Source organism: Bolinopsis microptera, chromosome 5, assembly GCF_026151205.1.
Source record: "Bolinopsis microptera isolate Bmic1 chromosome 5, MBARI_Bmic_1.0, whole genome shotgun sequence".
Lineage (NCBI taxonomy): Eukaryota > Metazoa > Ctenophora > Tentaculata > Lobata > Bolinopsidae > Bolinopsis > Bolinopsis microptera.
This window is the reverse complement of record NC_087076.1, coordinates 2820030-2836233: the sequence shown is the minus strand read 5'-3', so window position 1 is coordinate 2836233 and position 16204 is coordinate 2820030. Positions and strand designations below refer to the sequence as shown.

At 36.3% G+C, this 16204-nt stretch overlaps 1 protein-coding gene across 1 annotated transcript; it reads left to right on the top strand.

The window, feature by feature from the left end:
• The first annotated feature begins 2229 nt into the window (after positions 1–2229).
• On the top strand, positions 2230–13650 carry LOC134814627 (ubiquitin carboxyl-terminal hydrolase 27-like). Its single transcript, XM_063822765.1, has 11 exons — positions 2230–2379; positions 2822–2977; positions 3145–3295; positions 3412–3548; positions 3816–3883; positions 3997–4123; positions 4361–4563; positions 4854–5008; positions 5671–5863; positions 6326–6462; positions 13548–13650. Exons 1-11 carry the CDS (start codon positions 2262–2264, stop codon positions 13621–13623), a joined length of 1521 nt encoding a protein of 506 aa, XP_063678835.1. The 5' UTR covers positions 2230–2261; the 3' UTR covers positions 13624–13650.
• The last annotated feature ends 2554 nt before the right edge of the window (positions 13651–16204 follow it).

The window sequence follows — 16204 nt, the reverse complement described above, 5'->3', positions numbered from 1 at the left end:
ATCGAGCGCTGTCTTTTCCTGCCAAGAAATTTAAAATTAATCCTGTTCAGTGCTAGTCATCGATTTATTGGGGGACTGGTCCGTAGTACCAGCCAATGTTTACTCAACAAGTAATGTATATAATTGCAATAAGTTAAATATTCATCTCCGAAGGGCACGCAGATTATGATTGTGATGATATCTATTAAAACTATTCAATTAAAATTTTATTGGTCGATTCAACTGGCCCTGATCTTCAAATATATTTGATATTTATAACTTGATGATGCTGCCTCGCCGCAATTGGGTGTGTTATCAGTATAGATATGCGTTGTAGCGCGATGCACTACTGGGTCGCGCGCGCATCAAATAATGCTTCTCGCAACCACCTTCGGTAGATCGGCGAGATGCACCACTGTGCCTCACCGAGCTGCGAAGGATTGACATCGTGAATCAAAGATATGCGCTATGTGGCAGTGAAATAAGGAATGTGCTGTTAGAATGGCAGGTGGTTTGAAATGTTGTTCTGATTCAGATTGTTTAATTTGAGTTGTATGAGTTTGGGTTTGAGTGATTATACACTATGTTCTTTGTGATTTACGTAATCCAGGTAGGTTGTGGAGTAAAAATGGTGGCCATTCGTCGTTGCAGCCAGCACTTTGCCCGTCTAGTAGTACTTTTTTTGACGAATTCTTATATATGTTGATGGAAAATATTAAATATAAAATGTGTCCAGTATGGCGCAAATGCATAATTTGATAATTTCTCGACGCCATCGTCGGGGTGAGAGTTATCTGAACCAACTGCATGCCCCTACGATTGCGTCACCACTGGTGAGCAAGCATTTGTTTGTTGTTTAGTTGTGTTGAAAGGGAACATTACTTGATTAATTCATCCATTCGGATTTTAATAACGATGAGCTATGATATACCGTTCATCTTAGATTATTGGATCAATCTTATTATATGATTAGATTTTATAAACGAACTTGGCACACAAAAGATTATAATGCGGAGGTTGGCTGGCTCTTCTATAATAAATACGACACTTCAATTTACAGAATGCTTGCTAGAGATAAGACAAAATATTATCAGACTATACATGCAGCATGAGTAACCGGTGGATAAGCCTTCGGTAAAAACGGATCCGGAAAAGTCAATGCAGCACTCGGGTCCTTGGTATTGTCGTCGGTATATTGTCCATTATCTACGTCCTGCTTTCGTAGTTTAAACAATAGTGAGTTCTAAATATACAGCTTTAAACCGATTAAGTATGAATGAATGAAATACCTGACAATCCGCACTCTTATAATCCAAAAGCATGAGTAACTCGTAGTGATGTATGATTTCTAGAAACTTTAAATTAAATTTGGCGCTCACAGGTCCTCATGAATATGTGATCGCCGCATAAGGTTCTGTAAATGCGCAGGGCACCTTCAAGCTTAAATTATTCACCTTACTGAGGCAGTCAACCAACGCGCGGCTTTATTTTTATGATATGATATGTTTTGATTGTTACTAATAAATACCAAAATTTAAATTTGTTTTCAAAAAATATATATATATATATATACTGGATGGGTAACAAACTAGACATATTTCGAACTTTGTGCAGTAAAATAAGTGCGTTTTTAACGATAACCCCTTGAACGGTTAAGACCTCGTTTTCGTTAAATGCTAGTTTTGTGTGCTCTGGCAGTTTTCCATCAAATGGGCTGTATAACATCACTGATGACCCTTCTTATTCATGCTTCGAAATTATGACTGATTGCTGAATATAATATTTAGAAGCAACTTTTCCTACAGCAAACAGTTATCATCGGAGTTTAGATAACAAAATCCAAAACGAGGAATCTAGTTCTGTGTTGAATCAACTATTTAAAAAATCTGGCTTCATTTGCTCTGATCAACTATTTGTTCCATAATTTAACTAATAACATCGTGAAAGCGTTCTTATTTATTGCCCCTATAGCCCAATTCTGCTTTAAAAATTGTGTACTTGTAGCTGGTTTAAAAAGAGGTGCTGAGATTGTCCACTTGTTTGTTAGATTTCCTTATTGAGCTGCTTTAATTCCTTCACTGAGCTACTTATTATCATTGTGCAGAACATTTTAGAATTGTACTTTTCTAGAATTAAAAATATGTATTATTTTCCCTAACATTTGTTGTTTTGTTGTTTTACTGAGATCGAGAGTTAGAATATTTTTCTCGATAGACTGAGTGATGATTACAGTTTCATATTCAAGTTACATTATCGTATTAAACTGACAACTCTGCTTAGGTATGAGTATTGATCATGGGGAGTGCCTGCATATCGTAAACATCTGTACATCTGAGAAATATAAACTTCTGTTGGACTGCTTTGTATCTGGGAGGTCTTCGAAAGAGTTGCTTTTGCGAAGTGAGTTTTTATACAGGGCCGTGCAGGGGTATGACTTTCTATTATCACTCACTCGATCAAGGAATATATCAAATCAAATAATAACTATGTTCATTTTTTAGATATTTTGAATGATTGGATTAATTCAAATTGTAATGGATTGTTCTATTGCTATATGATAATATTGAGTTTCTAGCATGTTCGAAAACAAAAGTATGAGCAATTCAATATTGAAAATGAGTATTTGCAGTATATTACCATCTCAAATATTAAACATGGCTATGTTAAAAGATCCAATCCCTGTAGACTGTTCATTTGTTTGTGATAGATTTTACAGATCATATGTGACATAATTTCGGGCACAATTTCTGTTTATTAACAGTTGTTTTTTAAAGTGCAGTATCCGCATGTTCTCTGCACGGGTCTGATTTTGAGATTTTGCATTAACTGTACCTCTCACCAGGTAAATTGAAAAAGTGCTCCAAGTGCAGCGACAGTTCCAGTTGGACCTTCCTCTGCTTGGAATGTGGCTACTTTGGATGCCATTCATCTACAAACAGCCACAAGTTTTCACATTATGCTTCAACTAACCACAAAATGTTTATGGATCTTAATAATGGTTAAGTTTTGATTTTTACAACAATGAATCTCAACCTTTGGTTGATTCTGTTAAAAAATTCTATTATTTAAAAAAATCAGTTTAAATTGCATGTAACAGTACAACACACCATGCTTGTCCGAAGGCCATCTTGGGATGTGCCCTTATTCATTATCTACCATTTACAGGCCATGTGTGGTGCATGAAGTGTGAAACATTTGTGTTCAACGAAAACCTAGAAAGTGTCAGAATGTGGCTCAATTCGGAAAAGCGTGGGCGTATTCCAGCGTTTGAAGATTGGGAGCCTCCAATTGAGGACATCTCTCTTCTCGTTCGCAGGTAATGCGCTAACTCTCCATTTAATTAATTTGATTACATCAATTTATGAAACTTTCTCTTCCAAATTGCACTTAACTCTTTTAACTAGAGTATAATTTATTCATTTTCTCTTACAGTTCAAAACGTCGACGGATAAAGTCAGGAAGCAGTATCGGTTTGAGAGGATTAACAAACTTGGGGAGCACCTGTTTTATGAGCTGCATTTTGCAGAGCCTCCTCCATACCCCAGTTCTCAGAGAATACTTCCTTTCTGGTAATGATAATGACCATATTGACCGCTTGTATGACTTAAATATACATCTTTGTTGGGTATATTTTAATGTCGAAGCGTGTAATAAATGTTAGTATTTATTTATTTGTTTATATTTTTCATAAATATTTTACCAATAATTATTTTATGGTCATTATTAAGCTGGCCTCTCATAGTTCATACAGCATAATCTAAATTGGATCAAGTGTCAGCTGTAAAAATTATTCTGCTGACCTAAATATCTCAGCCACTAATTTTCAACTTTACCAGAACAGCACCACTGTACGGGAGACGAGAGGAAACAGTGCTTGGCATGTGAAATGGTCTGGCTTTTCCAGGTTCGTCACATTTTTATAACAACAAACAGTCTCAATATCTTCACTACTTTGATATAAACATATAACACACTTTATTTAATAAGTGTGATTTTAGTTGCTCCATTCTCCATCAGGAGATGCTATCCGGACAGAAAAACCCCATCTCACCCCACAAGATGCTACATTTAGTGTGGACACAAGCTCGTGTACTTGCTGGCTACGATCAACAAGATGCCCATGAGTTCTTCATTACCTACCTCGGTAATCCATTTTACATACCTCGAAACTACAGCAAATATAAAATACACAGTAATTCGCTTCCAAAACTAGACAGCAAATATATATTAACTGAACAACTATTTCCTTTGATATAGCTATAGAAGTTTGTTCATCAGAATCTTTGCGAAATCGCTGTGCTCTTGCATACCCCTGCATATGAGATAGTTATCACCGTCTTATTGTTAATATGACATGTCGGCTAACCTGTCACTTCCTCAGATTTACTGCACCGACATCTCGTAAAACAAGATCTGATAGCGAGTGGTTTAAGTAATGGAATTCCTCACACTCCTCTGGATTGCTCCTGTGCCATTCATCAGATCTTTACGGGGTCTTTGCAATCTGATCTAACTTGCACTAACTGCAGCAACATCTCCGCAACTGTCGAACCATTCTGGGATATATCTCTCGATCTCGTTCCAGTAAGTACAATGTACATAATACATATAACCTACATAATAGATATAACCATATTGTAAGGCTACAATCAGAATATTTTCATCTGCCTGGATTGAGTTAAGTATTGACAAATTTTTTAAAACAATTGTCAGACAGTTTTTTGTCGGAAATGCGAGGTTAATTTTCAAAATAACAGAGATTCTACCACGCTGTTAAACCTCATGATTTCCATTTTCAATGACACTATGCTATAGGTAATAAGTATTGTCACCTGCACCGTGTGATCGTCTAATTACTAACACCTTCTCCGCAGAGAGATAACGGAGACAAGATCTCGGACAGTGCCAGTGTGTGTAGTAGCATCAGTGTGGACAGTGAGCCCAGTGATGATGAGCCTCCCGTCACTCTGGACGAGTGTCTTGAGAGATTCACTCGACCTGAACGTCTCGGCTCTGAGGCTAAAATCAGGTAAGACCGGTTTTGGGGCTCAGAGGAATTAGTATATAATGGGTTTGGAGAGTAATGTGACATTTTAATACTGGTTTACAGTTAAGTAGTTTAAAGTAGTGAAGTCAGTGTGTGCGAACAAGCACGCATTTAATCGTTTTAAATACTTTAAACCTGATTGCTCAATATTGCTCAATACCTTGCTGGGATTATGAGCAATTTAAAATTAAGCTTCGACTGCTCCAGCTTATTTTAGGACCGGACAAATGAAATTGCATCGTCTAATACAGCATGGCATATTTAACGAACTAGACAGGCTTTTCATATGCTCCAAATACGAGATATTATCAAGGCATGAAATGAATTAATGAGATTGTCCTTTTGTTTGAGAAGATTCGACTGCTCATTCTGTATAATCTTGCGCCTCCAGTCTTTGATATGAACTAATTTTCTAACCTAGCTGAGTTTGCTAAATTACTGGACAAGTCGACAAGATGGTGAATTTTTAATGATGAGTTATTCAGCCACCCCTTTAAATTAATTTATATATTGAATAACAGTTATTTCTATGGAAATAAGCACACCCAGATGATATAATTTAACGTCAAGGTGTTCGTATCTTCGATTTAAAGGTGGATTTCTTGATTACATAAATTAAAAATAAATCTGTGAACCACGCCCAGATGCAGTGTGTGCGGTATTGCACAAGAGGGTACAAAACAGCTCTCATTGAAGCAGATCCCAGTAGTTGTTTGCATCCACATCAAGCGGTTCCGACACAGCAAAAAAACTCGCAAACTCGGCAATCCTCTGGAGTTTCCCTTCGAGATAGATCTTTCTCCTTATCTGACGTGTTCTATCAACAAGACAAACAAGGTACAAATTAATTTTTATTCTAGAATTTAATTGAACGTGATGGACGATGGTAGTTGTTTATAATTTAGTTTTTTTATAATTTAATGTAACAAAATTGTAAGTTGAACTTCCAGTTTACGGTAGCGGCCAGATTCAAAATATTTCAGCTTCGCCCGCTCTTTAGCGGTCATTAGACCGATTGGCGGTTATAGTACTCACCAGGGGAGATGAACTTCCAGTAACCTCTGCTCAATACAACTTAATCAGTAGTACTCCGATATACCGGGAATCTTTCAGATCCCCAATAATAATCAATTAAATGTATTTAGTGTCAAATAGAAAGCCTAATTTACCGGGATTTTATATTTACTTGGAGGATTAGCCCTAAATTACCCTCCCCCAATATTTACCATTCGTATTGGGTCTTGAGCATGATGTAACCCTGGCTCAGTGCCAAACACCCCTCACAACCTCCCTCCTCAGGCTCAGCAGGAAGTGGGAAGGTACCGGTTGTTTGCTGTAGTTAACCACATGGGCACAACAGACTCGGGTCACTACATAAACTACGTACTCCACGCTGGGGAACAATGGTTCCGTTGTGACGACACTTACCTTACCAAGTATGTTATCTACCTGAAAACTTTGTCTGCTTTCGTGGTATACATACCCCTGCAGACGACTACTGCCCAAATTTATGTGTTTTACTGATCATATTCAATTTTTGTTCACAATTTGACTTATTACCATGACTAGGCTATCCATTATCGGTATGAAATCTTTTATCTAGATAAACAGATAAAGATTTAGGTTTTATCTAGAGATAAAACCGATAAAACCGATAATTTTTATGCTGAAGGCCAAAGCCAAAATGTTTTCCAAATTTCGCAAAAACTAATTGTCGACTTTTATTACTGTTTACCAGTAATCTTTCTAAAGTACCACTTCCTTTCTTTTGAAAATATTAGAGCATCAGTTTTCTTCTCCGGGGAGCAGAAGTGCACCAGTTTTCTTCAAAACAGTAGACAAACGGTTTTCTTCTCCTAAGAACAGTAGTGTACCAGTTCTCTTCAAAATAGTAGACAGACGGTTTCCTTCTCCTGAGAACAGTAACTACTCTAGTAGCAGGGAATAGTTGAGTGTGCACTTCGATGTATACGATTTCTGACAACACAGGGTTGTTTGTTACATCATTCTTAACCAAAATCGTTTAGGTACGCAATTTGTGTCGCTAGACATAACCCTACAGGGCAAATTTTCTAAATTACCCTCAGTCGCGTATACGGGATTTTTGTATTTCAGCTCCTGAAGGTCATAGAGACTTCAATTTTAGCTTAAAATTACCGCAATGGCCATATTTATATACAAGTTATGAAGCAACATAAGGTCTCCAGTGCTTTGTTTTATAGATATTGGCAAAAAAACTGTTTTTTGTCTCAGCGAACCAAAAATGGGACTGAATTTTGATAACTTGAACTAGGAAAATCGTAGAGACTTGAATTTTAGCTTAAAATGAGCGCAAACATCACATTTATATACAACTTATAAAGCAATATAAGCCCTTTAATGCTTATTTGTTAAGATATTGACAAAAATCGGTCATTTTGGCTACACGCGTGAGGAAAAATACCAAATTGGGCAACAACTTTGGTCTTTTTTTGACCAGTTTTGTGCTCAAGTAATTAAAATGTGCTTTGATGTTGTAGATCGGGTGTTTTCTTCCAATGTGGGTTTCGGTATAAATCTGGAAGCACCCGGTTCATGGGTGATAGGGGTTAAAAACCCTAAAATGTCAGGTGATGGGCGAGACAATTGTCTGAATTTGGTTATAAAAACACTTGCACTCTTTGCTAGATTTTGCTTTTTTCTGCTACATCGATCCGATTTCTAACTACTAATCATCCCCCTCTACATCATTCTCTTTTAGATACATGATTTCTATAAGTTCTTAAAGGTACATCCGGCATGATGTAAAGTCTATATCAAAGCATTTTAATGTGGTCTTAACAAGTTGCAAGATATTCAAATTCACTAATATAAAACAAAGATTGTAGGTTATCCTCCTTTTACATAATATTGAGTAATTGTGGGCTTTTTGAGGGGGAGGCTATAAAATGGCGAATATAACTTTAACGTAAACGACCCAATAATAATATTAAACGTAGAATGAAACTACTTAAAACTTATACAGATTCATGGTATCCTGTTTCAAGACGCTTGCTCCTGATTTTTAGCAACAATATCAACTGACCCCACGACGTTGTAACATAATTGTGAGTAGGCAATCACTTGATCTATAAGTTTTGAACGGTAGTTTGTAAAAATAATTACATTCTACAAACATTTTACGCTCCAACTATGCAATTACTAGCCTCTGGACTAACTCCCTATCATCTGTCCATATAATGGTGTTTCTGGACAGATAGATGGTGTATGATGCCCTCATGCTAATTTCAGCGATCTTCATGCAGGCTTTTTTCTCTTTAGTGTTTACGTTCAAGGTGCAGTGGTTCTTAAAGGTTTGGAGGCTGCAGTTGTGAATGCCTCGAACTCGAACTGCTACTGTCTGGAGCTTGCAATCTCTTCTGTCAGCTGCTGATATCTCTTCATATTCTTTTATCTTGATCAGCAAAGTTCTCCTCATTCAGATGCACCTTCTTCGCTTTATCTGAATAGATCACTACATCTGGTCTCAGTGGTATTACACTAATGTAATGACTAATAATAACGTTCATAAGTGCTAAAATTTCGAACTAGCGGACCATATTCGGAGGAGAAATTTGGGACAGTTTTTTGCTTGGAAATACTGATTTAATCGAATTTTAACCACAAAAATGACTCCCAATAATATTCTTATGGAGAGTGTGGATAAATATTAAATATTTAAAATAATACAGGTTTGACTATAATGAAGTTGTGTCAATAATCATGTAAAGAATAATAGATAACCTACAATCTTAGTTTGGTAAACCAATTTGGTATCTTTCCTGTGTAGCCAAAATTACTCAATATGTAAAACTAAAAGAAGGATTATAACCTACAATCTTTGTTTTATTAGTGAACTTGAATATCTTGCAACTTGTTAAGACCACATTAAAATGCTTTGATATAGACTTTACATCATGCCGGATGTACCTTATAGAAATCATGCATGCGGATGATTAGTAGTTAGAAATCGGATCGATGTAGCAGAAAAAAGCAAACCCTAGCAAAGAGTGCAAGTGTTTTTATAACCAAATTCAGACAATTGTCTCGCCCATCACCTGACATTTTAGGGTTTTTAACCCCTATCACCCATGAACCGGGTGCTTCCAGATTTATACCGAAACCCACATTGGAAGAAAACACCCGATCTACAACATCAAAGCACATTTTAATAACTTGAGCACAAAACTGGTCAAAAAAAGACCAAAGTTGTTGCCCAATTTGGTATTTTTCCTCATGCGTGTAGCCAAAATGACCGATTTTTGTCAATATCTTAACAAATAAGCATTAAAGGGCTTATATTGCTTTATAAGTTATATATAAATGTGATGTTTGCGCTCATTTTAAGCTAAAATTTAAGTCTCTACGATTTTCCTAGTTCAAGTTATCAAAATTCAGTCCCATTTTTGGTTCGCTGAGACAAAAAACAGTTTTTTGTCAATATCTATAAAACAAAGCACTGGAGACCTTATGTTGCTTCATAACTTGTATATAAATATGGCCATTGCGGTAATTTTAAGCTAAAATTGAAGTCTCTATGACCTTCAGGAGCTGAAATACAAAAATCCCGTATACGCGACTGAGGGTAATTTAGAAAATTTGCCCTGTAGGGTTATGTCTAGCGACACAAATTGCGTACCTAAACGATTTTGGTTAAGAATGATGTAACAAACAACCCTGTGTTGTCAGAAATCGTATACATCGAAGTGCACACTCAACTATTCCCTGCTACTGGAGTACTCTAGTAGCAGGGAATAGTTGAGTGTGCACTTCGATGTATACGATTTCTGACAACACAGGGTTGTTTGTTACATCATTCTTAACCAAAATCGTTTAGGTACGCAATTTGTGTCGCTAGACATAACCCTACAGGGCAAATTTTCTAAATTACCCTCAGTCGCGTATACGGGATTTTTGTATTTCAGCTCCTGAAGGTCATAGAGACTTCAATTTTAGCTTAAAATTACCGCAATGGCCATATTTATATACAAGTTATGAAGCAACATAAGGTCTCCAGTGCTTTGTTTTATAGATATTGGCAAAAAAACTGTTTTTTGTCTCAGCGAACCAAAAATGGGACTGAATTTTGATAACTTGAACTAGGAAAATCGTAGAGACTTGAATTTTAGCTTAAAATGAGCGCAAACATCACATTTATATACAACTTATAAAGCAATATAAGCCCTTTAATGCTTATTTGTTAAGATATTGACAAAAATCGGTCATTTTGGCTACACGCGTGAGGAAAAATACCAAATTGGGCAACAACTTTGGTCTTTTTTTGACCAGTTTTGTGCTCAAGTAATTAAAATGTGCTTTGATGTTGTAGATCGGGTGTTTTCTTCCAATGTGGGTTTCGGTATAAATCTGGAAGCACCCGGTTCATGGGTGATAGGGGTTAAAAACCCTAAAATGTCAGGTGATGGGCGAGACAATTGTCTGAATTTGGTTATAAAAACACTTGCACTCTTTGCTAGATTTTGCTTTTTTCTGCTACATCGATCCGATTTCTAACTACTAATCATCCCCCTCTACATCATTCTCTTTTAGATACATGATTTCTATAAGTTCTTAAAGGTACATCCGGCATGATGTAAAGTCTATATCAAAGCATTTTAATGTGGTCTTAACAAGTTGCAAGATATTCAAATTCACTAATATAAAACAAAGATTGTAGGTTATCCTCCTTTTACATAATATTGAGTAATTGTGGGCTTTTTGAGGGGGAGGCTATAAAATGGCGAATATAACTTTAACGTAAACGACCCAATAATAATATTAAACGTAGAATGAAACTACTTAAAACTTATACAGATTCATGGTATCCTGTTTCAAGACGCTTGCTCCTGATTTTTAGCAACAATATCAACTGACCCCACGACGTTGTAACATAATTGTGAGTAGGCAATCACTTGATCTATAAGTTTTGAACGGTAGTTTGTAAAAATAATTACATTCTACAAACATTTTACGCTCCAACTATGCAATTACTAGCCTCTGGACTAACTCCCTATCATCTGTCCATATAATGGTGTTTCTGGACAGATAGATGGTGTATGATGCCCTCATGCTAATTTCAGCGATCTTCATGCAGGCTTTTTTCTCTTTAGTGTTTACGTTCAAGGTGCAGTGGTTCTTAAAGGTTTGGAGGCTGCAGTTGTGAATGCCTCGAACTCGAACTGCTACTGTCTGGAGCTTGCAATCTCTTCTGTCAGCTGCTGATATCTCTTCATATTCTTTTATCTTGATCAGCAAAGTTCTCCTCATTCAGATGCACCTTCTTCGCTTTATCTGAATAGATCACTACATCTGGTCTCAGTGGTATTACACTAATGTAATGACTAATAATAACGTTCATAAGTGCTAAAATTTCGAACTAGCGGACCATATTCGGAGGAGAAATTTGGGACAGTTTTTTGCTTGGAAATACTGATTTAATCGAATTTTAACCACAAAAATGACTCCCAATAATATTCTTATGGAGAGTGTGGATAAATATTAAATATTTAAAATAATACAGGTTTGACTATAATGAAGTTGTGTCAATAATCATGTAAAGAATAATAGATAACCTACAATCTTAGTTTGGTAAACCAATTTGGTATCTTTCCTGTGTAGCCAAAATTACTCAATATGTAAAACTAAAAGAAGGATTATAACCTACAATCTTTGTTTTATTAGTGAACTTGAATATCTTGCAACTTGTTAAGACCACATTAAAATGCTTTGATATAGACTTTACATCATGCCGGATGTACCTTATAGAAATCATGCATGCGGATGATTAGTAGTTAGAAATCGGATCGATGTAGCAGAAAAAAGCAAACCCTAGCAAAGAGTGCAAGTGTTTTTATAACCAAATTCAGACAATTGTCTCGCCCATCACCTGACATTTTAGGGTTTTTAACCCCTATCACCCATGAACCGGGTGCTTCCAGATTTATACCGAAACCCACATTGGAAGAAAACACCCGATCTACAACATCAAAGCACATTTTAATAACTTGAGCACAAAACTGGTCAAAAAAAGACCAAAGTTGTTGCCCAATTTGGTATTTTTCCTCATGCGTGTAGCCAAAATGACCGATTTTTGTCAATATCTTAACAAATAAGCATTAAAGGGCTTATATTGCTTTATAAGTTATATATAAATGTGATGTTTGCGCTCATTTTAAGCTAAAATTTAAGTCTCTACGATTTTCCTAGTTCAAGTTATCAAAATTCAGTCCCATTTTTGGTTCGCTGAGACAAAAAACAGTTTTTTGTCAATATCTATAAAACAAAGCACTGGAGACCTTATGTTGCTTCATAACTTGTATATAAATATGGCCATTGCGGTAATTTTAAGCTAAAATTGAAGTCTCTATGACCTTCAGGAGCTGAAATACAAAAATCCCGTATACGCGACTGAGGGTAATTTAGAAAATTTGCCCTGTAGGGTTATGTCTAGCGACACAAATTGCGTACCTAAACGATTTTGGTTAAGAATGATGTAACAAACAACCCTGTGTTGTCAGAAATCGTATACATCGAAGTGCACACTCAACTATTCCCTGCTACTGGAGTAAACGCAGTAGTTCTCTTCAAAACAGTAGACCCCACTGGTTTTCTTCTCCTGAGAACAGTAACGCACTAGTAGTTCTCTTCAAAACAGTAGACCACCGTTTTTCTTCTCCTGAGAACAGTAACGCAATAGTTCTCTCCAAAACAGTAGACCACCGGTGTTCTTCTCCTGAGAACAGTAGTGTACTACCAGTTCTCTTCAAAACAGTAGACCAAGGGTTTCCTTCTCCTGAGAACAGTAGTGTAATAGTTCTCTTCAAAACAGTAGACCAACGGTTTCCTTCTCCTGAGAACAGTAGTGCACCAAATACCAAATCTCCTCGAATCAGTAAAGCATTTAAAGTGATTCAGTGAACCGTTTTCTTATTCTGTTGATAACTTGGAGCAACAGATTCCTTCTCCTGAAGACAATGTTTCACGCCCAGAACACTTACGGAATTCAATTGAGTGCCCTGCCGGTATTTTTGACTCTTGTTAACAGTAACATGCTCGTTCCCATCTCCAGAATGATTATATAAGGTAAAACGCCAGCACCTCAATACAAGAGAACAATGTCAATAACCTTCTCTGGATTTCAACAGTTCATACAGTTCTACAGTTCCATAGGTATACAAATGTAAATTTAAAACCTCTTAAGCTCACATCTTAGTAAACTACCTCTTCTATTATACTAGAAGACGTTTGGGACTGTTTCTTGGATTACTTGGGAAGGCAAAAACACTAATATTTCTTTACAATTGTACGGTATTGTGGCAGTATTTTCGATAATATCTAGTGAATTTTTATACCGATAAAAATATGTTTTATCTAGATAAACAGATAACTTTTTTTAACGAATTATCGGAGATAATTATCGGTTACGATTATCGGAGTGGATAGCCTAACCATGACCATTTTTGTCTTGATTTGATGAATAATTACATAATCTCAATTTCAACAGGGTTTCAAAGGAAACTGTACTAAACAGCGAGGCATACATGTTGTTTTACCACAAAAAAGTAATAGAGTATTCTTGAGTTTCATAAACTCGCTTTTATATTACAGTAAGTAATTTAAACAATTTGTTTATAAATAATAAATTATTTTATTGTAATTCAAGAATAGCTCTTTTATAAAAATTAGAAAGCTTGGTAATGGTTAAATTGTTGTTAAAGTTAAGTTGGCCTAGAGAATGCTCGAAACTATCAAGTTAACGTGACAAGTAACTTAGATTCTGGAAACACATTGTCATTAACTCAATTCGTTTAACTTAAATAAATAAAATAACTCGACCATTTAGTTAACAACGTCACTTACTTCAACCAATTAATTGCTAGTAACACTTTTAAAACATAACTTGTACTTTTTATATGACTGTGAGCATAATCAACTGGATCATTGCCTTAATTAGTTTTCTCAATTACCAAGGAAGCCGGACAATCAAGTTAGCTTAGTCCTAAGTCTTGCGTGACAGTTCTAACAATTAACAATCATACTTTTAACCTGTTATCGTGGTTGTCACATTTTCTATTAAAAGCAATCCTCAAATTTTGTGGATGTTAAGCGAATTTTTAACCATCTATTTAATGCTTTGCTGAACGCTTTTGAATCTTTACTGATCGGACCGGCCATAACTAGCTAACAACATTAGCTAACAATTAACTAAATAAGTTAACAAATGTTCACATTTCAGAAGAAACGGTCGAGGATTGGGTTCTAAGCAGATACATTATGTTAATAAACCAGGGGAATTACTGTTGATTTGTACCGATGTTGTACGCGGTGTGGTTGTGTAAAGCTCTGTTTGGTATAATCACCTCGATATCTGGAACTGATTTATATACCTGATATTGTGTTCCATATCAGTTTCAAGGCATGATTATTTTTGTCGTGTTTTGGGGCACATTAAAGTGTTTGATGAATAAAATTCCTTAAATTATAGTTATATAAAATATTAAATATTCGTTCTGAAGCGAATTACTACTTCTCAGTCAATGTGTGTTCGTCTTGCTTTTCGTAAAAGCCATCGTTTTGATGATACTAGAGCATTCAAGAAATATTGGGCTGCATTTTGTGGTTCCTGGACTGTTTAAGCAGATCTGTCAAAATCAATATAATGGTTGTCGTGTAAATTCATTACGATTTAAGAGTTACTGCTAGCTCACTATAAGACACTCCCAACGTTACAACTATAATTCCAAGAAACTATCGTTTAAATCGTGATTCAGCTACCATTACATTATGATTTAGACTAAGCTGACTCTTGCCAAGCTTGTATAATGTATGTAGTAGCTCCTCATTTCTTGAATCCTGGCAAAAAGGTGCAAGTGAATCCGTAATAGTTACTTAAATCACTTATGTCATGTCATTACCTAATCAGTTTACAAATTTACCCACCGTTTGAAAGATAACGCTAATTGTGAAAAATAACTCCAATAGATCCAAATTTCAAAATAAAGTGACACATTATCAGGGACGTAGCCAGGATTTTTCTTTGAGGGGGGCTGTCGGCGAGCGAAGCGAGCCGACGCGTCCAATCAAGCTGCGCAGCGAGCGAAGCGAGCAAGCTGTGGTAGGGGTCTGGGGGCGCAGCCCCCAGCGGGGTCCAGGGGCGGAGCCCCTTGGCGGGGGCTAGGGGGGCGCAGCCCCCCGGAAATTGTTTGCGAAACAGGGTGTTTTAGACGACATTTGGCATTAAAGAAATTTGTAGGACAGCAATAAACTGGGATTGAAAAGAATCAAGTACTCACGTAAATTTGGTAACTTCACAACAGCAATCTGCATTCTCCAATCAGAATTAACGACTTACTCAGGCCTCATCGTCTTAAGATTTTTACATTTCCTACGGTCTAGGGGACACTATTGACTATAATTATAGAAGTCTTCTAGAATGTTTGCTTGGATTTAATGGCTGCCGCCCCCCTAGCCCCCCCCCCCCCCCCCCCCCTGGCTACGTGCCTGCACATTATGTAATATGATTACCACAAAATCCCGTTTTCGCATCTTTTTACAAGGGGATTCCGGACTTGCGATTTGTAGTGCCTGAGCATGACGTTGCCAAACTTGTTTCCAGGATCCACATCAGGAATGCAGCCCTTTTCTTGACCGTTCTAATGTAATGTAGGTTGTAATTTGATTTTAATTAAATTCAATATAATTTTGAATGGTCGCATGGGGGTTTGTTGATACTGCTTTTATAGAATCAATATTTTCATAATAACATTTAAAGTAATATTCAAGTTGGTGATGGCCAACTTCCGCGATGAGTTTTTGAAGATATCTAGAATTGACAGTTACAATATTGTGGCTATTATCTATGATTTGATACTCTTAGTGAGGTTTGGTGACTTAGTTGTGTTATTGATATAAATCATTAACCTGTCACCAAACTTAGCGTTACTTTGAAGTATTTTCAATCCCGGATAACCATGAATTTGTCAATTTACTTTTTTTGAGCTTACAAGAGCGCTGATATTATTTTTCTAAAGCTAAAAAAATTTGAACTAATGGGTTTTTAGAGTAACCAGGAACCTGTTAATTTCAGCCTCATTTTTACACGGTATATTGTATTTATTATTTTTTCATGAAAAACAAGTTTTGTGTTGCGGCACTGTTAAG

Coding starts and splice junctions, on each gene's coding strand:
- LOC134814627 (XM_063822765.1), top strand. CDS start 2,262: ATGAGTATTGATCATGGGGAGTGCCTGCATATCGTAAACATCTGTACA. Junction 2,978..3,144: donor GTTTATGGATCTTAATAATG/GTTAAGTTTTGA, acceptor TACCATTTACAG/GCCATGTGTGGTGCATGAAG. Junction 3,549..3,815: donor CAGAGAATACTTCCTTTCTG/GTAATGATAATG, acceptor CAACTTTACCAG/AACAGCACCACTGTACGGGA.